At 40.4% G+C, this 23,651-nt stretch overlaps 1 protein-coding gene across 1 annotated transcript in view; it reads right to left on the bottom strand.

Annotated features, from left to right (window-relative positions):
• Window positions 1-23,651, bottom strand: part of LOC120927050 (protein phosphatase 1H-like) — an 88,547-nt gene that overhangs the window by 12,818 nt on the left and 52,078 nt on the right. The window contains exons 6-8 of the mRNA XM_040337479.1: window positions 20,419-20,503; window positions 14,533-14,651; window positions 6,802-6,865 (exon numbers count right to left, since the gene is read on the bottom strand). Coding sequence (XP_040193413.1) covers window positions 6,802-6,865; window positions 14,533-14,651; window positions 20,419-20,503 — 268 coding nt within the window. The remainder of the gene's footprint in view (window positions 1-6,801; window positions 6,866-14,532; window positions 14,652-20,418; window positions 20,504-23,651) is intronic.

Genomic DNA, 23,651 nt, shown 5'->3' with positions numbered 1-23,651 from the left:
GAAGAGGCAATTCAGGTGACCACATTCATGGATCCTGGGACAGGTAAGTGTGCGTTTATTAAAAGTCAGCAGCTACACTTTTTGTAGCTACTGACTTAACACAAAAAACACTGGAGCTCCTCTTTAAGAAGTGTAATTAGCATTCACAATTTTTTTTACTACATTACAATTTGTCTTTATGTTGTTGAGATGATAACAGAAGGAGGGATTCAGGAGTGCTTTTCTGGCAGATTAACTGGTATTGTGCTGTATTTTCAGAGCCTTTAAAGGGATAACACTTTGAAAATGTGCCTGTATTGCAGAGATGAACTGAATATGTTTTTATTTTTTATTTATACATTTCCATGACATACACTTTGAAGAGAAGGAGCTCCAGCAGCCATGCTTAGACAGTTGAACCAGTTCTACATTGCCCTCTCTGCAGTGTTATAGGAATTCAAGAATGATCTATTGGTGACTAAGAACACAAATATGTAGATCAATATCACAAGTGATCTGTTGCTGCAGAGGTGCATGGGGTCCATTAATTCTTGAATCCCAACACACAGACACTCAAATAAGTGTTCACATTGTTGTGCAGAATTTGTGCAGTTCTAAACTGTGACTTTGTCATGCTGGCACCTCAATGAAATCTTCCCCTAATGTTGGAGTTGCACCAGAAACTGTTGGGTTTGTGATGTGATTTTTGATGCATTTGTGTTTTTTTGACAAAGTATATATAACGTGTTCAAATGATATAAACATAAATTATATATAAACAGCGCTAGTATGTGTATGACCCACACAGTGAAAAAGAAAAAAACGACACAATACAATAATAGACAAATGAGCAGAGCCCGTGATTGAAAGTGTTTGTAAGCAAAAAAAGTTCGTAGAAAAGTAACAAGGAAAAAACGTATTCTCTCTCTCAAAATGTGAAATCTTCAAAGTAATTGTTTTCAAAGAATTCTTCCACCACACCCGATGTGAACAAGTGATTCCTCCACCAATAAGATTGGCCACTCACCAGAACGATTTGCCTGACACTCTCGTGTTTCGGCACAATAGCATGTAATGATTGTTCAAACCATTAGGCGAGCCTCCATTTCCAGCCAGGTGATAAATAAGATCCTCATAAATAATGAAGAAAACGTCTAATAGTGTGATAACGTAAAACCAGTTTAATAACACACCACATAAAAAATCTGCAAAAAATGCACTCACAAACTGTAGACTTCTGACCATCTAACCAAACGTGAGAGGCCATTGCAGTGACTTATCTTCGCTAGTGAACAGCGATTGGATTTTGCTTTATGCCAGTTTTGTGGGCCACCAGTACAGTGTGGATCGAGTGGTGAGAGATACCTGGTTGTTTTTCCTGGGTCCGCCGTGACCGTAGTTTATCAGCCATACAATACTGAGGAATTTTCTGCTGTGTTGTGTTTCACGAATTTTACTTTGGCCGTTTGTGAGTGCATTTTTTGCAGATTTTTTATGTGGTGTGTTATTAAACTGGTTTTACGTTATCACACTATTAGACGTTTTCTTCATTATTTATGAGGATCTTATTTATCACTTGGCTGGAAATGGAGGCTCGCCTAATGGTTTGAACAATCATTACATGCTATTGTGCCAAAACACGAGAGTGTCAGGCAAATCGTTCTGGTGAGTGGCCAATCTTATTGGTGGAGGAATCACTTGTTCACATCGGGTGTGGTGGAAGAATTCTTTGAAAACAATTACTTTGAAGATTTCACATTTTGAGAGAGAGAATACGTTTTTTCCTTGTTACTTTTCTACTAACTTTTTTTGCTTACGAACACTTTCAATCACGGGCTCTGCTCATTTGTCTATTATTATATTGTGTCGTTTTTTTCTTTTTCACTGTGTGGGTCATACACATACTAGCGCTGTTTATATATAATTTATGTTTATATCATTTGAACACGTTATATATACTTTGTCACATTTTATCTTTTAAAAACAGCAGCTGTGAATTTTCTCATTGTATATAGTCCTAAGCGCAGAGGTGTGAGTCACTGGGGCGCATTTTTTGTGATCACATCTTGTTTACACATTTGTGTTTTTTTCCCTTAAAAAACACTGTATGTAGATGGTTGCCAAGAAGCAGGCCGGGAAGCCGGCGCTGCATCTCTAACAACCGATGAGTCATCAGCTGGCAACGGGGTTCCCTGCTAACAGCGGGTCCGGCATGGATTTGGAGGGGACCCCCATGTCAAAATGAAAAAAAAAATGGTTCCCCCAAAAATCTATACTAGACCCTTAACCCGAGCATGCAGCCTGGCAAGTCAGGTAAGGGAGGGGATGAGCATGCGCACCCCACCCCAAACAGTACCAGGCCTCATGTCTTCAACATGGGGAGGGGCCTTCTCCCTCCGCTCTCTTTTTCTCTCCTCTGCTGTCTTCTTCCTCTGGTGCTGCTGACCCGCTAGAAAAAAAAGTCCTCCGCCAACGCTGGCACGTTTTATTGTATCAGCTTCACTGTCTGACAGTTCTTATATAACCATGGGGCATGGCTATCCAGTGGCATCACCTGGAGAACACACCCCTTGTGATGTCACGTGTCATCACAAAAAAAGCAAAAACACACCACAAAACATACCCCAATCTTCCACTTCTGGGCCCGCCGGTGCTCTGGGCCTCCCCTCTTGCCGTGTGCCCCCATAGCAAGCCGTTTGCTATGGGCGGAATCGTGTGTACTTACTCCTGTGCCGATGTTGTGTGTCCATAAGACACAGAGCGTGGCTCAGCCCCGCCCCCCGCACCCTCCTCACTGGCTGTGACTGACAGCAGCAGGAGCCAATGGCTCTTGCATCTCAGCCAATAAGGAAGAAGAGACCTGGGAGAGACACTGCTCGTGAACATCGCTGGATGGAGATCGGGCTTAGGTAATAATTGGTGGAGGGGGAGTTGTACACTAAAATAGGATTTTTATAACAGCTTACCTGTAAAATCCTTTTCTTGGAGTACATCACGGGACACAGAGTTTAGTAATTACTAAGTGGGTTATATGTTCCACCTTCAGGTGCTGGACACTGGTGCAATCAATTAGAACAGGAAGTTCCCTCCCTATATAACCCCTCACATACTGGGAGCACCTCAGTTTTTGTAGCAAAGCAATAAGTGTCCCAATATCCCCAAACAAGAGGGGCGGGAACTCTGTGTCCCGTGATGTACTCCAAGAAAAGGATTTTACAGGTAAGCTGTTATAAAAATCCTATTTTCTTTATCGTACATCACGGGACACAGAGTTTAGTAATTACTAAGTGGGGTGTCCCAGAGCAATGCAAGGACCTATAATGCTGCCTGCAGCATACTGCGCCCAAAAAGGCTGCATCCACCTGCCGTCTTATGTTCGCCTGATTGTGCTTACGTTCACTAATCCCTAACGACCAAGTTGCGGCCTGGCAAATCTGAGTCATAAAGGCTTGGTAATGCACCCCGCATGAAGTGCTTACTATCCTGGTAGGGTGCACCCCAAAACAGGGGGAAACCACAAGACTTATTAATAACCTGATGAATCAACATTGGAAACAGTTGATTTAGACGCTGCCTGCCCTTTCCTGGGGCCTCCTGGTAGCGCAACAACATCAGTTTTCCGTATCCGAGCAGCCGCTTCAGATAGGTCTAGACCTCTCTTACTCTAACGAGAGAGAGTGTAACCATTTTAATAGCTGATCTGAACACTGCCCGCCCACATCTAGGGTCTTCTGGCAGCAAAACAAAACGTTAGGTTTCTATATCTGAATCCTTCAGACAGATTTTTAACTGCTATCATCTCTATTGAGAGAAAAGCAATAACCTTTCCTTCCATGGACCAAGGTTTTGAAAAAAGGAAGGCAAGAATATCTTGATTCAAATGAACACTAGATCCTTCTAGTAAATAAGGTTGGGTGAGGATTTAACATCACCCTATTGTAAGAATAATTAAGTATGGCTCTATACAAAGAAAGTTGCCCATACTGAAACTCTCTTGCGGAGGCTACCGCAACCAAGAACACCAATTCCCTTGTTAGAAGGATGAAGGGAATTATGGTGCATCAGCTCAAGGTGCTGACCCTGTGAGCTGACAAAACTAGATCCAATCCTCCGATCACAAGGGCGACCTAACTGGCAGACTTATACACGTCACCCCTTGTATAACAGCCCAGATCAAGAGTGTGAAACAAGCGACCTTTGACTGAGGTGCTCCCAGTATGGGAGGGGTTATATAGGGAGGGAACTTCCTGTTCTAATTGATTACACCAGTGTCCAGCACCTGAAGGTGGAACATATAACCCACTTAGTAATTACTAAACTCTGTGTCCCGTGATGTACAATAAAGAAAAGTTTTTTACCTTCATGCATACAATGCATGAAGGTAAAAAACATTCAGCTTTTAGAACCACATTAAGGTAGTGCATCCCGTCTGGGATGATAAAATATAAAAAACTTTAGAGAATAGTGCACTATCAAGCTTACTTCTGCTTTGCTATTCTTACATGTTTAGTGGCTTAAAAAAAGTGCCATTTTATTTTATGTACTTTTGTAAAAGCATTCACTTATTCCTTGAATATATTAAAAAAATAAAATAAATGTAATTCCATTTTGCTTTCTATATTATACTATGTTTTAGAGTAGTTTTTTGGTTGGCTGAATATAACTAATTGCTTACCTTTGTGCTATTCCGTAAAAAAGCCCTCAAAAAATCCACTCGCCTGCTCGCATCTTGTGAGTGGATTTTGAGGGCTGGCATGGAAGGGCTGCCTGGAAAGCTGGGGGGTGAGCACCGCCGGCATGTGGCAGTCCTTTTCCCAGCACTCGTGGAAGGGAAGAGAGGAGAGCGGGCAGCCGGATCATCAGAGCGCAGGGAACATCACTGGCGGCTTTCATTTCAATTGCCGTGTGTTCCCTGCACTCGCTATCACACACAACCCCTCCCCCTAGTCTCGGGACTTTGATAGACAGATCTCCCGCCCAATCACGAGTGACGTGTATCAAAGTTCCCCGGCCAGGGGGCGGGGCCGCATGTGACAGCGAGCGGCAGGAACACACGGCAATTGAAATGAAAGCTGTGATGTTCCTCGGTGCGCTCATCATACACCCGGTAATTAACTTCCTCTCCTTTGTTCCCTGCATTAAGGACAAATATAGGCAGCATGATGGGCACAGGCAGCATGATGGGCACAGGTAACATGGTGGGCACAGGCAGCATGTTGGGCACAGATTGGCAGAATGAAGGACACAGGCAGCATGGTGGGCACAGATTAGCAGCATGGTGGGCTTAGATTGGCAGCATGGTGGACGCAGATTGGCAGCATGGTGGGCGCAGATTGGCAGCATGGTGGGCGCAGATTGGCAGCATAAAGGGCACAGGCAGCATGGTGGGCACAGATAGGCAGCATGGTGGGCACAGATAGGTATAATGAAGGACACAGGCAGCATGGTGAACACATATTGGCAGCATGGTGGGCACAGATTGGCAGCATCGGTGGACATGGGCAGGCTGCACCGGCAGGCTGCATTGGTGGGCACAGATAAAGTTCTTAATATTTATTTTTAGAAATTAATTCTGCATAAAACATTTTAAGTGTAATTTCATGAGATAATTTATGAGGGCGTGTTTAGGGCGGGGCATGGTAGGGGTTGGGTGGGGTAACTGTTGGCGAGTAACCCTTGAGGCCTGGCTAGTAGCTCAGGACTTGAAATTTTGAGCCCTGCCGTAGAATAACTACTAATAATGAATATGTTAGTTGTTCAGTCTTTGATTACTCAAGCTGGCCATAGATGGATTGAAATTTAGCTGGTTCAGCAGGGACAGGCTGAATTTTGATCCATATATGGTCATTCCTCTGTATTGAATTGTATTGTGACTGTACTGTCTTCCCTGATGTAAAGCGCTGCGCAAACTGTTGGCGCTATATAAATCCTGTATAATAATAATAATAATAATATATTAATAATAAATAATTAATAAAGTTGTTGGGAAAAAAATTTGATCAGCCGGCTGCAGTCGTTGATCAGTATATTCTAACAGTGGAGGTGTACCAGTTGATTCCTCTATCTACCTCACTTGTGTGGAATTTGCTGGCTGATAAAAAAAAGAAGAAGCAATCTATAGATAGAATAGATAGATTGATAAAATGGATGGACAGAATTTTGAATGAAAATCCTTTGGAAAATTCTAAGAACATTTGTTTGTGGTTCAAAAGATTTAGTTTGCCTTTAACATCTGGTTTTGGAATGAATGGACTTTACTGAATGAAGACCACATTCTAGTTTGTTCGAGAAGAAAATTCCATTCTGCTCCTTCAAATTGTCTAATCACTGCAGTCGAAAACGAAAGTTAATTAGACCCAATAATGAAAAACGTAATTTCCCGAGAATTTGGTTCAAAAATTCTACCCATCTATGTCCAGCTTTAGTTTAATGAGGGACCAAGTGTCATACAATCTTAGGAAGGTTTCCTATTATACACAGGAACCATGGCAACATGAATAGGTAAATACTTTACTTCATTCACTCTTCACTAAAAATCTAAATGCCAGTTCATCCTGGTAGTCATGCAGAGGTGGACACCAAATCCCTTCAGAGCTTCTTTTGTAAGACCCACTTTAGCTGCTTGGGGTGAACAGAAGATGTAGAATTTCAAAGTGTATATAAAAGTAGGCTTATAAATCAAAAGCACAGACAAGTGCATCCTAACCAACAAAATAGCAGAGGATCCGTGAATTCTGAGCATGACTTCCAGGAAGAAGAGATTTCCTATAATTTTTATTAAAAGTGAAAAAAAAGATATTGCCAACATTTAAGTCCCCAAACCTTTTTGCCTTCTCCATAAACAAGAGGAAACTTCATATCATCTTCTTCAATTGTTTTATAAGCCCTGGTATAAAAAAGAGGAATGTGCAATATTAAAAAGTGTTCTTTGATTTATAAATGTTTTTGATTTATACAGTTAAATGCATAATTTTAGAAATATTCATTCCCTTATAACATTAATAACTAAACGCTATACAAAAAAAATGTGCAGGTAGACTTTCAATGCTCCCTTATTACATTAACAAATGGATATGGATACATTGATATCTTTACTGCTAATCAGTGATTGTGTATGTATGTATCCTGACTGCTTGATTTTTATATTTTGTAAAGGTTATTCATTTTGAATGCAATCAGACCTAACTTATGCTTTTATTGTTATATGGCATTTGCTTGTACTTATTACTTCAATTTCTTATGTATTTGTAAAATGATAGATGTGATACTTGTTAAAAACCATATATGTTTAAAAGTTGATCCAAACAATATATGATACAATGATACGGTATATCATACATGAATTTTTTTTTGTTCATGTGGTTAAATCTGCAAATATCTGTTTTACTACTTTTAAAGATGACACAGATTAGCAACCATGTCCTTCCGGCTCTTTGCATTTTTACCTAATCTCACTTCTATACGGTAAAGTTAAAACTCAAATGATTTCAAGTAAGTTTTATTGCATTTGTTTGTAAACTGTAATATACATAATTAAAATGTATTACATGATCAATAATTCTTAAACACAGCACAATGGGTGCTGCTTCCTTTGTTCTTTTTATCTTGTTAAAAGAAAAAAAAAAGTTTGGTCCTTACCACAATACATTTAAAAATAGACAAAACCACTGTATACTGTATTTTCTGTAATGGCATTGAACCTGAAAATACAACAAAATACTCCATGTTCCAAAGTGGATCTCAATTGCTGGCTCATGAGCATCTGACCTGGTGACCCTATGGCATCCAGAAGTGTATTGGTATATACCAACATAGCAGTGCATGTACATTCCACTTGGCTTTGCCTTTAAGAACAAACTTTTCGCCAAATGGCCAGTTCTCTCAAACTCTCCAATTATAAATAGTTAGTCTGAATGTGCTATGCTAAAAATCATTTTCAAATTTTGAGGCATCTGGTGGACCATTGAAATGTCGAGTTAAAGTGGAAGTAAACCCATCCATAAAACAGTTTCATTTCGGGCATGTGCCGCAAATGTAACACTCCCATTGGTTGCGCTCTCAAACAAACTGTCAAACCATCCAATAGCTGTGTCATAACTGATCACATGTTCAGCATCATAGTAGTTGTAGATTAAACAGAGGCAAAGATGGCAGCTTTCTTGGCTAAAAACAATAGGGGGGTTTACTTAAGAAAAAAAATCCTTAAAATCTCATTAGAGCAGATGTCAAGGTATTTTATTGTTTAAGTATAATTAAAGGCAAAAAGGTTTCACTTTTAAACTCAAACCACTATCAGGTTTTATTAGCTGTCTGTGCCCCCCATAAGGATGATTTTCTATCTTTAACTGTCCTGATCACCAATGCCACCAAGAATGAAAGTGACAGAATAACAAAATATTGAGTAGCCACCTGAACAGAATTAAAAAGGGAAAATCCTACGAATACTTGTTGAAACCCATGAAAATTGTGGATATTTTGTTTACATTGGAAATCCTCTCCCCTCCTGTTCATTCTACAGGCCAGGAAGTAAAGGTAAATCATACAGATGGCAAAAAAAACAAACAGAGCAGTTTTAACCAACTCTCCTGTACACACGATCGGTTCGTCATATGAAAACGGTCCGATGGACCGGTTTCATCGGATGAACCGATCATATGTGGGGCCCCATTTTTTTTTTTTCCCCATTGGGGAAAAAAACTTAGAACCTGTTTTAAAATTATCTGATGGTTAAAAAACTATCGTCTGTGGGCAAGTCCATCGGTTAAAAATCCACGCATGCTCAGAATCAAGTCGACGCATGCTTGGAAGCATTGAACTTCATTTTTCTCAGCACGTCGTTGTGTTTTACGTCACCGCCTTCTGACACAAACTGATTTTTAACTGATGGTGTGTATGCAAGACTGATGAAAGTCAGCTTCATCGGATATCTGATGAAAAAATTCATCGGTCCGTTTTCATCGGATGAACCGATCGTGTGTATGTGGCATTACTCTATTGTATACTGAAGGACATTTTCTTTGCTGCGAGGAGACCAAGATGTGCACATCAACCTGCCACAAGCCTGTGCTGAGAACTGGAGTCGCTCCAGGCAGATGCAGAAGTGAGACCCCTGTTGCTGTATCGCTGGGATTGGTGAGAGGACATTATGTACGGCATGGAGACTCTACTGGGATTGCACTCATGCGCACCACCGTAATTAATAATAGCTGCTTCACAAGAACTTTGCCTATTGTCTATAGTAGGAGGTATATTTTTAGGGAGTCTTAAATGTAATCGCTGCCATTAGAATGCACTCTCGTGGATATAGCCTATTGTTTACAGAGGAGTTATCGGAGTATTGATTATCATTGCCGTTACTGTTTTCTAATGCTATTACCTATTTCTGATTTTGCGGATGACCAGGTTTACTCTAATTTAGCTGCATAGAACTCCATTCTATGCTGCTATAGGTCTAGTTAACACATTGTCTAGTGCAGTTTCTCAACTTTTTCTCAGTCAAGGCATCTTTTAAAATTCTGCACAATCGAGGCACCCCATTCTAAAATATAAAACATTTAACTAAATAGTTTTACATAATTCAGCAACATCCACACATGTAGGAAAACCAACGTCAGAGGTGATTTATTCTCCCAATGCAAATACACCTTATTATTTCAATGTTGATCTTTCCCTTCAGTCACACCCCCCCCCCCCCACTCAACTAATGTGACCCCAGTGCTAATGGAGAGGGTCAGGGGAGGGGCAAAAAAATTAATAATGTTGTACATTCTGTGCAGGGGCCCGACATACTCTTTATTGACCAATAACATCATTGGTTGTAAGAATTCCAGTGGCTAGAAGGTTGTAATGGTGATGAAATACTGTGGCTTTGTGTAACTAAAAGGCAGGTTTATCCGCTCACTGACATGTATACAATTTTTAGGCAATTTTAAGAAAAAAAATTCAAGGTACCCCTGAAGAAACCTGAAGGCACCCTGGTTGAAAAAGGCTGTTCTAGTGAACTGAAATTACCTAATCCTTTACTTGCTCATGTATGTGCATACTGCTGTTTACTGCAACCCTTGACAATATATTGGGTTATTTTACCACTAACCAGTCTAATAGTTTGCTTTTTGATACTGAACCTTAGTATTTGTGCTCCCTGTAGCATCTGCCTAACCTGGTGTGTCAGTAGAGCTGAGGTTGTTTATACAGTATTTCTGATGTAAATTTACAGAAGGGCACGTACATGCTGTCAACAGTCGATGAGATCACCAGACCACAAAATGCAAGTTAGCACGGACATTGCTGATCTCTTCAATGACAAATAGTAACAGCACCCGCTGACACTGTTTTTACTTTTGGAAATATCTTCCTTTCAGCACAAGTTTGTTCTGGTTAGAAGTTGTATTTACTGTAGGTAAAGTTTAAGTGGCCTTATGTAACAGATTCTTAAACGTGCATTACCAAAACATCTACAAGCATTAGAAGCTTAGCCAGTTATCACCAGATCAAAACATTTCCACTCTATTGCCATTCTACAGACAACTCAAAATATTGGATTTTGGGGACACAACAAAATAAACCTGACAGGGTTGTAACCCTTCTATACTTTATCCAAAACTTGTGGTTCAAGGACAATGCTAAAAAGTAATGTCTGTTGAAGCTTTGAACCATTGTCCTCCATTTTTTCAGGCCATATTTTTCTAGGACCGTGTTAACCAGGACCAATTGAGAGAATTAATGTCCCTAAAGTGGATACAAACACTATTTCAATTCAATAGGGTAATAACCCTTTAACACAATTTAAATGTAAAAATAAAATAAAACAACTTTTTGCTTTGTATACATATTATCAGTATCATCAATTTTCTTTCATGTAATTTCAAATGCACCATTATATTTGACTGTTTTTCAGTTTGACTTATTACCAGTGACTAAGGAGAACATATGGCTTTCTCTATAGTGGCCTTACAATCGGACCCTAAAAAATCCCGCTTTAAAGTGTTACTAAACCCAGAAGCTGCATTCACTACATCTGGTCTCCTACAGTACACAGAATATGGAAATGCAATTATCTTCGTAAATATACTGCTAATTACCTTTTCTCATCAGCAGTATATAGCAGTCTTGTGACTTCTATCAGTTAATAATAAAGTGTGTAGAAGGAGTTTTCATCCCGCCCCCCCCCCCGACCCTCTGTCTGGACAGTGCTGATTTTGCCCTGTGCCAATCGCATGCTCAGACAATCAACTCTCTAGCAATACACACCAAACTGACACCAAATGCTCTGTTCTATCGAGAGATGGGTTGGAGTCAGGTAACCACTTCCCGCCAATTGACGTACCTGTACTTCGCTTTGAAGAAGTGGTTGTATCGGGGTGAAGCTGGCGGTCTGTTTTTTTTAGAGCTGGTGGTCGGCTTTCTAGTGATAACAACTGATCATCCGAAAATGCAGCCACTTGGCCATTATTACAAGGCTGCTCAGCCGGGTTTCCCTTTTTACCGGAATTGCCTTCAGTCGGGTTTCCGATGTAAAAACCCTGAAGCAACATCACTTCTTTACTTCTTGTTTACTCGGCTGCCAATTTTAAAAAAAAAATCAGTATTCCAAAATGCAGATTTTAGCGTTTTGAATACTTTTAAGTGCAAAGGAGGGATTTGCGGCAATAAAAGTGATCAGATTTTTTTTTAAAGGGACAGTGTAAAAAAAAAAAAAGACGATCGTCAGAGCAATAATTCTAGCAAAAGACCTCCTCTAACTCTAAACAGGTATTCTTAAAAAAAAAAAAAAAAAAAATCGAAAGCGTCACCTATGGAGATGCCGTAGTTTGTCACCATTCCATGAGCGCAATTTTAACATGTTAGGTATCTATTTACTCGGCATAACATCATCTTTCACAATGTACAATAAAATTGTACTAACTTTACAGTTTCGTTTTTTTATTTAGTGAAGTGTATTTTTTCCCCAAGAAGACCATACAATGTTTGGGGGTTCTAAGTAATTTTCTAGCAAAAAATACCGATTTTAACTTGTAAGCAACAAGTATCAGAAATAGGCTTGGTCCTCAAGTGGTCAGGATCAAACAGCCTTTTTTACACAATGCAGAGGATTAGCCCCTTAGGGGCAGATTCACATACAGTTGGACAGGCGCAGCGTATCAGAGATACGATACGCCGCCGTATCTTACCTGGCGTAAATTCGAATCCAGGAAGAATTTGCGCCGTACGTTACAGCGCAGTAGTGTTTTTCTGGCGGTGTATTTGAAATTGGGCGGGTTGGGGGCAGGTTTCATTTAAATGAAGCGCGTCCCCGCACTTAATGAAATGCGCATGCGTCGTTCCTAAATTTCCCGCCGTGCATTGCGCTAAATGATGTTGCAACAACGCCATTTTTTTAACTTAGACGTGACTTACGTCCATCCCTATTCACCGACGACTTACGAAAAAAAAAAAAAAATTTCGACGTGCGAACGACGACCATACTTTAACATGGCAAATCTATCTATACGCCACAAAATAGCCCACTACAGACGACGTAAGAGAATGCGACGACCGCGTGTACGTTCGTGGATCGTCGGAAAAAGCTCATTTGCATACCCGACGCGGAAAACGACGCAAACTCCACCCAGCGGACGCCGAAGTATTGCATCTGCGATCCGAAGCCGTACGCCTGTCGGATCTTACCCAGATGCCGTCGTATCTTGGTTTAAGGATTCAAACTAAAGATACGACGCGGGAAATTTGAAAGTACGCCGGCGTATCAGTAGATACGCCGGCGTACTTGCTCTGTGAATCTGCCCCTTAGGTTCCACAGTGATTATAACAAGCATGTTTTACTGCATATTCAAACTGATTTTGTGGGTTTAGTTACACTTTAAGAAGTAGAGAAAACAAGTGTGGGGAGGTAGGAGAAGGGGGGTTCAAACTGAAATGGCAAGTCTGGCTAAAATATAAGCAGACACAGAGATTTGCAGAAAGGATGGTAGGAAAGACGATAGATAAAGGGCGACAGGACATGGGATGGTAGGTTGGAGAGAAGAGGGGGAGTAGGGTGGCGGGGTGGGGGTAGGTTTAGAGATTGGTTTTCTTAAAACCGGAAAATGAGGTATTTTTGTATAAATTGGGCCAGTACAGGCCATTTGACTGTGATTGAAATATTGTATGTACTTTATATTCAATAAAGAAATTGAAAACAAGAAAACAAGTGTGTAACTGTCAATGGAGAGGAGTTTTAAAAGTGCACTATTATAAAAATTAAAGAGTGGGGATTTAAATTCTAATAAATGTCCTTTGATAATATGAGATTTAGGATATACAGTATTTCTAATGTAAATTTACAGAAGGGCACGTACATGCTGTCAGCAGTTGATGAGATCACCAGACCACAAAATGCAAGTTAGGACATTGCTGATCTCTTCAATGACAAATAGTAACAGCACCCGCCGACACTGTTTTTACTTTTGGAAATATCTTCCTTTCAGCATAAGTTTGTTCTGGTTAGAAGTTGTATTTACTGTAGGTAAAGTTTAAGTGGCCTTATGTTGCAGATTCTTAATTGTGCATTACCAAAACATCTACAAGCATTAGAATGTGATTTACAATGTTCCTGACATAGATTAAATTATACTGAAAAAAAAAAAGCGCAAAAATGTTGCCAAAGTACAACATAAATCTTTTAAATTAGAAATAGATCATGGACCGTGCTATAAAATACACAGGCACTATCAGGACAGTTTGATTTTTTTTTGGCAGATTGAGTAGATTTACCTAAAAAAGCTTAAAGTAAACACAACCTAGTATAAAAGATGTCCAAGGTGACAACATTGCTGGAGTTGAGTCATATGGCGGTGCCTGCACGTACTCCTGGTAGTCTTCAAATCAATACCCTTGTGTCTGTGCAACCTGTGCAATTCCTTCTGGTGCAAAGGCTAGCCTCCTGTAATCCTGCAAAATATTTGAGCCTTTACAGCGAATAAGAAGCTGAAGAAATAATGTATCCTTATAGCATGGCTGGAATGGCAATAGCCCTCCTCTAACATGAGACTGAATGAGTGCAAAACCATAAGAAAATATAAAACATTTATTATTTTTGTCCAGATAAAATAAAACAAAATTAACCATCCCAGCACACCACTCTAGACTCGCTCTTTAATTTGATCTCCGGACTCTAGGTACAGGTTCAAGAAGTCCATCCTTGCTTATCATAAGATTACATTTAATGGATAAGAACCGCACTCTTATCTGTGTTCTTTCTGATTGGCTTTATTGGATCATCCATTATTAGATATACAACCAGTGACTCACAGACACAGTGGCATCTCCACAAAAAAATAAAATAAAAAAACTCCTCCTCCTGAAGACTTGTGATGAAAGCCACATTGTGCTGAAACGCGTTAAAGATTCGTTTATTTTTTTGGGTGGAGACACCATGGCTGTAAATCCATTATAGATGATCCAATAAAGTAACCCAAAACGAACACAGATTGGAGTATGGTTCTTATCCATTCAAAAGAACATTTTGATGACTCTTTTCAGTTTAATCTAAAATCAGACAGAAAAACTGTATATTACCAGCCTGTCATGGTGTGGTCTCGATACAGAATCCGTTTCCTGATTTCTTTCTGCTGTATTCTTCTGGGGAAATCGAGGCATGTAAATTCATTTCCCAACAGATCTGGCTTTAAGGAAGCCTATGATAAAAAAGATAGTATTGCAGGTGTTGCGATTGTATGTATTTATAAAGATAATGTGCTGCCTGTCCTTTTCAGAGTACAAAAACAAACTGTATAGTCAACTAGTTAAAATGATTTACTTAATAATATCAATAATATCTTACTTAAAGTGGAACTTCATTCTCACAATCAACATGGATTATTTTTAATCCTCATGCTGTTAGCATTAGTAAATAGATAGAAAAGTATATATTTACTTGTTTTAAACTTTTCTTTTTACATTTCTTAAGTTATTTCCTGGTTTCTTGCATAGGCAAATGATACCATACATTCCAGGGGTCTTCAGAGGGGATAAGAGGAGGAGAGGTCTTCTCAGCTAAGCTACATTTTACATGAATCATTTGCCCTTACTCAATGGTTTAAATATATATACAGTTTATTATAGGGGCTCGTCTAGCAAGTCAATATCTTAAAACAAGACATCTGCAGTAACTAGACTCAGGTCAGTGTCTGACTAACAGGGTGCCCCCTAATGGGCTCCCCAAAATAAACAGGCAGACTTTGTACCTTTTTAGCTTTTTGTTAGCAATCAGCCTTTTCTATGGCAGCAGGCTCCCACAACAGAGAGGGAGAGAACTGAGCATCAGCCAACATATACAGTGCCTTGAAAAAGTATTAATATCCCTTAAAATTTTTCCACATTTTGTCATGTTACAACAAAAAACATAAATGTATTTTATTGGTATTTTATGTGATAGACCAGGGGTGTCAAACTCAATTTCATCATGGGCCGCATCAGCATTATGATTGCCTTCAAAAGGGCCATTTGTATCTGTAATATTAGATGTCCAGTGCATTCCCTCCCCTTTACTTTAGATGTCAAGAGCCACCCCACTATCAGTTGAGTCCCCCACTCTCCCTTACATCACAGTGCACCCCCTTTCCTTAGACTGCTACTGGGAAGAAGCTGCATGCATTGCTTGAAAGCAAAAAGTAAGGGTCTAAAGTAGGAATGCAGGAGAGGTGCGAGGGCCACATGAAATGGCCTGGAGGGCCGGATTCGGCCTGCGGGCCTTGTGTTTGCCACCTCTGTGATAGACCAACACAAAGTGGTTTTCCAAATTATTTTAAGTAAAAATTTGAAAAGTGTGGGGTGCAGTTGTATTCAGTCATTACTTTGTAGAACCCCCTTTTACTGCAATTACAGCTGCAAGTCTTTTTGGGGATGTCTCTACCAGCTTTGCACATCTAGAGAGTGAAATTTGTGCTCATTCTTTGCAAAATAGCTCAAGCTCTGCCAGTTTGGATGGATAGTGTCTGAACAGCAATTTTCAAGTCTTGCCACAGATCCTCAATTAGATTTAGGTCTGGACTTTGACTGGGCCATTCTAATACATGAATATGCTTTGATCTAAACTATTCAATTGTAGCTTTGGCTGTATATTTAGGGTCATTGTCCTGCTAGAAGGTGAACCTCCGCCCCAGTCTCAAGCCTTTTGCAGACTCGTAACAGGTTTTCTTCTAAGATTGCCCTGTATTTGGTTCCATCCATCTTCCCATCAACTCTGACCAACTTCACTGTCCCTGCTGAAGAAAAGCATCCCCACAACATGATGCTGCCACCACCATGTTTCACTGAGGATGGTGCGTTTAATGTGATGTGCAGTGTTAGTTTTTTTTGCCATACATAGCCTTTTACTTTTAAGCCAAAAAGTAAAATTTGGTCTCATCTGACCAGAGCACCTTCTTCCACATGTTTGTTGTGTCCCCCACATGGCTTCTTGCAAACTGAAAACAGGACATTTTATGGCTTCCTTCTTGCCACTCTTCCATAAAGGCCAGATTTGTGGAGTGCTAGACCAGTGTTTCTCGACTCCAGTCCTCGAGGCGCCCCAACAGGTCATGTTTTCAGGATTTCTCTCAGATGAAACGGCTGCGGTAACTGCTAAGGCAGTGAAACTGATCAAATCACCTGTGCAATATAATGGAAAGCCTGAAAACATGACCTGTTGGGGCGCCTTGAGGACTGGAGTTGAGAAACACTGCGCTAGACAATTGTCCTGTGAACAGATTCTTCCCCCTGAGCTGTGGATCTATAGAGCCCCTCCAGAGTTACCATGGGCCTCTTGGCTGCTTCTCTGATTAATGCTCTCTGTGCCCCGCCTGTCAGTTTAGGTGGACGGCCATGTCTTGGTAGGTTTGCAGTTGTGCCATACTCTTTCCATTTTTGGATGATGCATTGAATAGTGCTCTATGAGATGTTCAAAGCTTAGGATATTTTTTTATAACCTAACCCCGCTTGAAACTTCTCCACAACTTTATCTTTGACCTGTCTGGTGTGTTCCATGACCTTCATGAACGAAGGTTCTCTAACAAACCTCTAAAGGGCTACACAGGACAGTTGTATTTATACTGAGATTAAATTACACACAGGTGGACTCTATTTACTAATTAGGTGACTTCTGAAGGCAATTGGTTCCACTAGATTTTAGTTAGGGGTAGCAGAGTAAAGGGGGCTGAATACAAATGCACGCTACACTTTTCACATATTTATTTATAAAAAATTATAATTTTCCTTCCACTTCACTATTATGTGCCACTTTGTGTTGGTCCATCACATAAAATCCCAATAAAATACATTTACATTTTTGGTTGTAAGATGACAAAATGTGAAAAATTTCAAGGGGTGTGAATACTTTTTCAAGGCACTGTTAAAAAGGTCTGTGCACAACTCAGACATGAACACAAATGGACAGGATGTGATGTCACAGAGGGAAAGAATAGGTGTGGCAGACAGACTACACCAGGGGAGCTTCACTGCTCCTTCTAGAGGCGTGTAGCCTGTCTGCAGCACCTATCCTTCCCCTCTGTGAGGTCACATCCTGTGTGCACTCCAAGCTTGCCTAGGAGACTCCTGGGGACGGGGACAAGCAGCGGTGCCTTTATTTATGATGAGTGCTCCTATTTATCTTGTCCTGTGAGTGTTTTTGGCACTTTCCTTTTATCTTTTATTATTTTCTATACAGAGCTGACTTACTCTGGGAACCACTACTGCTATGCCAGAAGTACCCCATGGACTGTTAATGGACTTTTTACTGATGACCTTTCAGTGTCTGCGGTTCAGAAATTTACATCACCCTTTCTGTGCACTGCTATTTATCCTCTGTGGCCCGGATTCAGATAGAATGCTCTATCTGTGGGCGTAACGTATCTTAGATACGTTACGCCGCTGTAACTTTGGGCGCAAGTTCCGTATGCAGAAAGAACTTGTGCCCTTAGGTACAGCAGCGTAACGTATGTGTGGCGGCGTAAGCCCGCCTAATTCAAATGGGGATGTTGTGGGCGTGTTTTATTTAAATTTAAGATGACCCCGCGTTTTTGACTTTTTTTTGAACGGCGCATGCGCCGTCCGTGAAATATCCCAGTGTGCATTGCTCCAAAGTACGCCGCAAGGACGTATTGGATTCGACGTGAACGTAAATGACGTGCAGCCCTATTCGCGAACAACTTACGCAAACAACGTCAAATTTGCAAAACTCGGTGTGGGAACGACGTCCATACTTAACATTAGCTACGCCTCATATAGCAGGGGTAACTATACGCCGAAAAAAGCCTAACGTAAACGACGTAAAAAAATGCGCCGGCGGGACGTATGTTTCTGAATCGGCGTAAATACCTAATTAGCATATTCCTCGCGTAACTATATGGAAGCGCCACCTAGTGGCCAGCGTAAATATGCAGCCTAAGATATGACCTCGTTTTTTTTTTTTGCAGGACAAATTGGGCTTTCATTTGGTGGTATTATCAAAGGAAAACTCCCAAAATAGTAAAAAAAAAAAAGTTTTTTTTAAAAAATGTATCTGTATTTTTCTTGCTGTTACCATACATTACAAATTGCTGGTGGTGCCGCTTAAAGTAGAGGTGAAAGTATGTCCCTGTGTCCCAGAGCATGGGGTGCAGGCTTGTCCTGATACAAATCCAGAGGGCTAGTAAATGTATAGAAGTAAGGATCGCAGCTACTCCTGACCAACCCAAAAGAATAAACGCTCCTATCATTTATTCACTTGAGCTGGTCGGGAGTGGTGGCGATCCTTCCCTCTCTAGACCACATATGTGTATGTTATTTGAGGTTTGTACTTGTAGTAGGGCCCAGAAACAATAGTGAAAAATGTTTTTTTGGATCCTACCTAAAACATACTGACACTGATACTAATTAAAATTTTATTTTTAAATCCTACTTAAACTATACTGTGCCTTGAAGGAAGGTGGGCTTCCTTCAGGCTCATCTGCCCTTTATCTATCCATTAGAATGCATGTTCTTCTTCTATGGAGGTTCTCATAAATTTACAGAGTTAGTATTGCAGATAATACTGGGGTGCCGTGAGTTGGCTCTGCAGCTTACGCATGTATTTGAAAATGTGCACTAACTAAACCCCTGTTTTTAACACAAATTGTTAAACAGGGGAATTCGGTTGGTTGCAGGCTGGCTGGTGAGTTTAGCTGGGAATTGTCTTTGGTTTTGTTCGACATGCGTCCATGTGCTGCTTGCTGCGAAGGCCAGTTATAAGTGGGGCAGTGGCCATTTGTTTAAACTATACTGACCCTGACCTTGACTATAACACTTACTCCGATACTGATCTAGAGCAAACCTTGATTAATTTTTTCTTTATTTTTTACACAAACTTGTTTGTTTACATGTTCTCCCCTAGCAAGGAGAGAAAGAATCAATATATATTTGTCTTCATTCAGAGGAGAAAATAAATAAATACAGGGGTGGGCTGCACAGTGACTAATCACTGGGATGGCCATTACAGGGATTAGAAAATCGGAAATTGAGAATCCCATTTCTTGATTGTTAGTACAAGATCCTTCAGTGTGCCTGTATGTATATATATATATAAATATATATACATACACACATACACATACAGAATGTGTACAGGCAGTGGCAATGGAACAACATGGCCTACCTCCCCATCTCCCTCAAATAAATAATATATATTTTTTTCTAATAGTGTATGTAAATCCTAACAAAGAACTTGCCTTTTTTAGCAAAATACAACAGAGCAGGGCTGACACCATCCAGCCTACAAAAAAGCTGTGATGTCAGTCTGCATCAGTAATTAGGTGCCAAGTGCATTTCTGCCACTACAGTGGGTAATTTTCTGAACTTGCAGGATTTTTCAAGGGATACAAAGAAAAGTGCATATATTGCAGTGACATACCGCATATGTGTTTTATTCATGTAATTACTAAACAAATGAAAGCCGTAACAGTGACAGCATCCCTGAAAATAATGTATAGGTTAGGCTGGCTACACATTCTACAATTGTCTTGTACAATTTTCCTTTTACCAAAGCCATATAATATCAGGTCAAACCTAAACATGTTCAATTTGTATGCAATCAGGCCAGCCCTTGCACTACATAGTTGAAAGTTAAATCTAAAGAAAAGTGAATAAGAAAATTGTATAATGTATGATGAATATTGTATGGCCAACTTTACTGAACACAAAGAACATTCTGATTCAGTCGTATAACATTTTGTGCAATAAAAGTATTGTGTTTTTTTTTTAACATACTGTATGTGGGCACAGATATTTAAAGAAGAACAAAGTCTATAATAAATATTAAGATCAATTTATGATATATTTTAATATAATCTGTAAAGCAAAACCAGCTACAGCTTGTGACGGGCACGTATTAAAAAAATATAACTCTGTGTTATAGAGTTTTTGTGACTAATGAGTGGGGAAGACTTAAAATAACCATACAATCTTACTTACTAGGAACTGCAATCTTTGCCTTTCTGTTTCCGGAGTGAACTCTTGCGACATCGGAATGGTTTCCCCCTGTTGGATGATAATGGCTCTAAAATTGCATAAAATGTCAAAGTCAGACAAGTATAGCCTTTATCTGTAAAGGGCTGATAAAGCAGTAGTAAAACAACAGTCACATAGTTTCTCCTGAAAACGCTGAACATGTTCTGCGTTTATTACATAAATCCACCCATTAATGCTATTACACAATATAACTGCTTCATAAAAACAATATACCAAATTCATCTAGCTAAGACAGATGTATTTTATTTTCTGATATTTTGTATGGCCTATCTTTGAGTGTAAAAGCTCTGGATGGATTTTAATAAACATGGGGATCTATCTAAGAATGTACAATTAAAGTACAACTGAACGGAATTTTTTTTTTAAGTTGTGGATAGAGTAGAGAGGAATTAGAACACTGGTTAGATTTGTATTGCTGTTTGTGCCCATCTTAGGGAAATTCATCCCATTTGTCCTATTAAAAATGAAAGTAAAAGAAAATCACAAATGTTAAGTGATCACTGGAACAGAAACAGAGGAGAAATCTTCTAATGGAGACACTAGTTCTGGTGAACCCGGTGACTACCAGGGATTCTTTTCAATTTGGAGGAATTTCCTCTCACTTCCTGTTGTGGCTATTGGGCGGGAATTGGAGAAATTTCACCAATGGGACACAGATGTTCATGCAAGACAGCCCAAGAATTTACAGGAACTGGAGGCTTTTTGCCAAGAGGAATGGGCAACTTTACCATCTGAGAAGATAAAGAGCCTCATCCACAAATATCACAAAAGACTTCAATCTGTCATTGATGTTAAAGGGGGCAATACACAGTATTAAGAGCTGGGGTATGTAAACTTTTGATCAGGGTCATTTGGGTAGTTTCTGTTGCCATTATGATTTAAAACGAGTAAACACAGTTGATTGATAATAAGTGGCGTCAGCCAAACACTAACCATGAGTGAAAAATGTTTTTGTGTTATCATTCATATTCTCTGAAAAAGGGCCAAGAAATCATAAATTCTGCCAGGGTATGTAAACTTATGAGCACAACTGTATATAACTGGCAGAGGCATGTAAGCAGGTAGCAATTCAGCTAGTTAGGTGCTGCCCCGAATGGGAGGGTAAGGGCCAATGTTTTTCCAGTTCTTTGGTTTTGGTTGGTTATTTGGTTGGTTGGTCCGCCCCATGAACCTCCGCTTGCTCAGCGTGGATCGCTCCGTTGATCCCCGCTGAGCCGGCAGGTGAAAGGGCGGTCCCTGCACACTGTGCAGGGACTGCCCTGTCTTTTCTCCGCTCTCCTCTATGGGGGGATCAGATGAACACGGACTGTCTTTTCCGTGTTCACCCGATCCGCAGACGGATGGAAAAATAGGGTTTTCCTTCGTCTGCAGAATCGGAGGAATGCGGAACCGGGTGAGATCGGTTGTCAGCGGATGTTCTGTCACTCAACCGATCCAGGCTTGGAAAAGATCCTGACCATATGGTCCAGATCCACCCAGATGCCTGGACTGGTACCTGTCTCAGCCTCTCAGTGATCCGCCAAGAGCCTGAGCCAGCCCCTCCCACCTCCCCCCCACAACCCAGCGCTCCACTGAGCACTGGAGGAGAGAGCAGAGACGGTGACTGACAGTCACGGCTCTCTGTTTGGGACTGAAGGGAAGAACTGAGCAATCAGCAGTGTTTGATTGCTGAGTTCTCACTTCAGAGACGGTGGGGGACAGATTTTTCTCTTTTAAATTTGTGGGCTAGCTCAAACCACATTAAGTCCAGTGTGTTTTTCTCTGCATCAAAAACACATGGAGTCCATTTGCACTCGGCTGCCCATAGAGAAGAACGGGCTCTACCCATATTTGATCTGCATAACCTGAACGGACGCAGACTTGTCATCCACCCACTCTGCTCTAAAAGGGGCTGATTTCATTGCACACTGTGAGCTTTTCACTGTGTGTATTAGAAGCTGCAGTGTGTCATTTTCAGGCTGTAGAACATATTCTTTTGTGAGAGTTTAGTTTTATATAGATATGGAATGTATAATATAGTGGTTTACCATACTCAATGTACCCTGGGAAGTCTTTGTGCAAGCCTTACAACCTTAATAATAGATCAGGCCCAATATATTTTTACCAATTATTTTGTCAAAAATATCATTATTCTTTCTTGTGAAAAAAAAAAAAAAATATCATTATTCGTACCAATATCATGCACATTGGAGTTGATTTACTAAAGGTCAATAAGCTAAACATGTGCAATTTGTTTCGGTCTGAATACAAATTCGGACATATTTTTGGTTATTCGGATGTATCCAAATCTCAGAATGAAATAGTAACGAATTTCATTGATATCCGTCTTGTTTTGTTTATTCATTTTGTAATGAATTCCATCTTTGAGAATGATTAGAATTTGTATTGGTCAAAAAACGATCGACCAGTTCAAATTCTGTGTAAAGAATAGCTGGTTGTTAACCACTTCAATACCAGGCACTGATTGGTCACAGCTAATCACATGGTAAGAAGCCTCTAACAGAGGTTCCTTATCACGATTGGAGATGCGGTGTGTCAAACTGACACGCCGCACTTGCGATTGCTGCGTGCCCCCATGGGCGCGCGCCGGCATGTTATCCTGCCGTCATATGACGACCAGTCAGGATAACAGAACCACTTCCCAGCTGTCATTCTGCATATGGCGGGCAGGGAGTGGTTAAGCAGATATGACGACCAGTCAGGATAACAGAACCACTTCCCAGCTGTCAGTCTGCATATGGCGGGCGGGGAGTGGTTAAGCAGATATGACGACCAGTCAGGATAACAGAACCACTTACCGGCTGTCATTCTGCATATGGCGGGCGGGAAGTTGTTAAGCAGATATGACGACCAGTCAGGATAACAGAACCACTTCCCGGCTGTCATTCTGCATATGGCGGGCGGGAAGTGGTTAAGCAGCGGACCGGGAAGCTGGCCGCCCACGTCCTTAACAACCATGATTTATCAACCGTCAGCTGGCTTCCCCACTGGAAGATGAATATAAAGAAAATAATGTTGGCAGTGCCCGGCAATAGGGAAATGTAAAAAGTCCATACCAGGCCTCTCTGGTGCGATATAAATTTTATGAAAAATAAGTTGGAATTTGCTAGAAAATTTATAAACGAATTTTAAGGAAAACAAAACAAAATTTAACAAAAATGAAACTAAACTAAACA

Source organism: Rana temporaria, chromosome 2 (assembly GCF_905171775.1).
Source record: "Rana temporaria chromosome 2, aRanTem1.1, whole genome shotgun sequence".
NCBI classification, from domain to species: domain Eukaryota; kingdom Metazoa; phylum Chordata; class Amphibia; order Anura; family Ranidae; genus Rana; species Rana temporaria.
The sequence above is the reverse complement of the archived record's forward strand: the minus strand, read 5'-3'. Positions and strand labels throughout refer to the sequence as shown.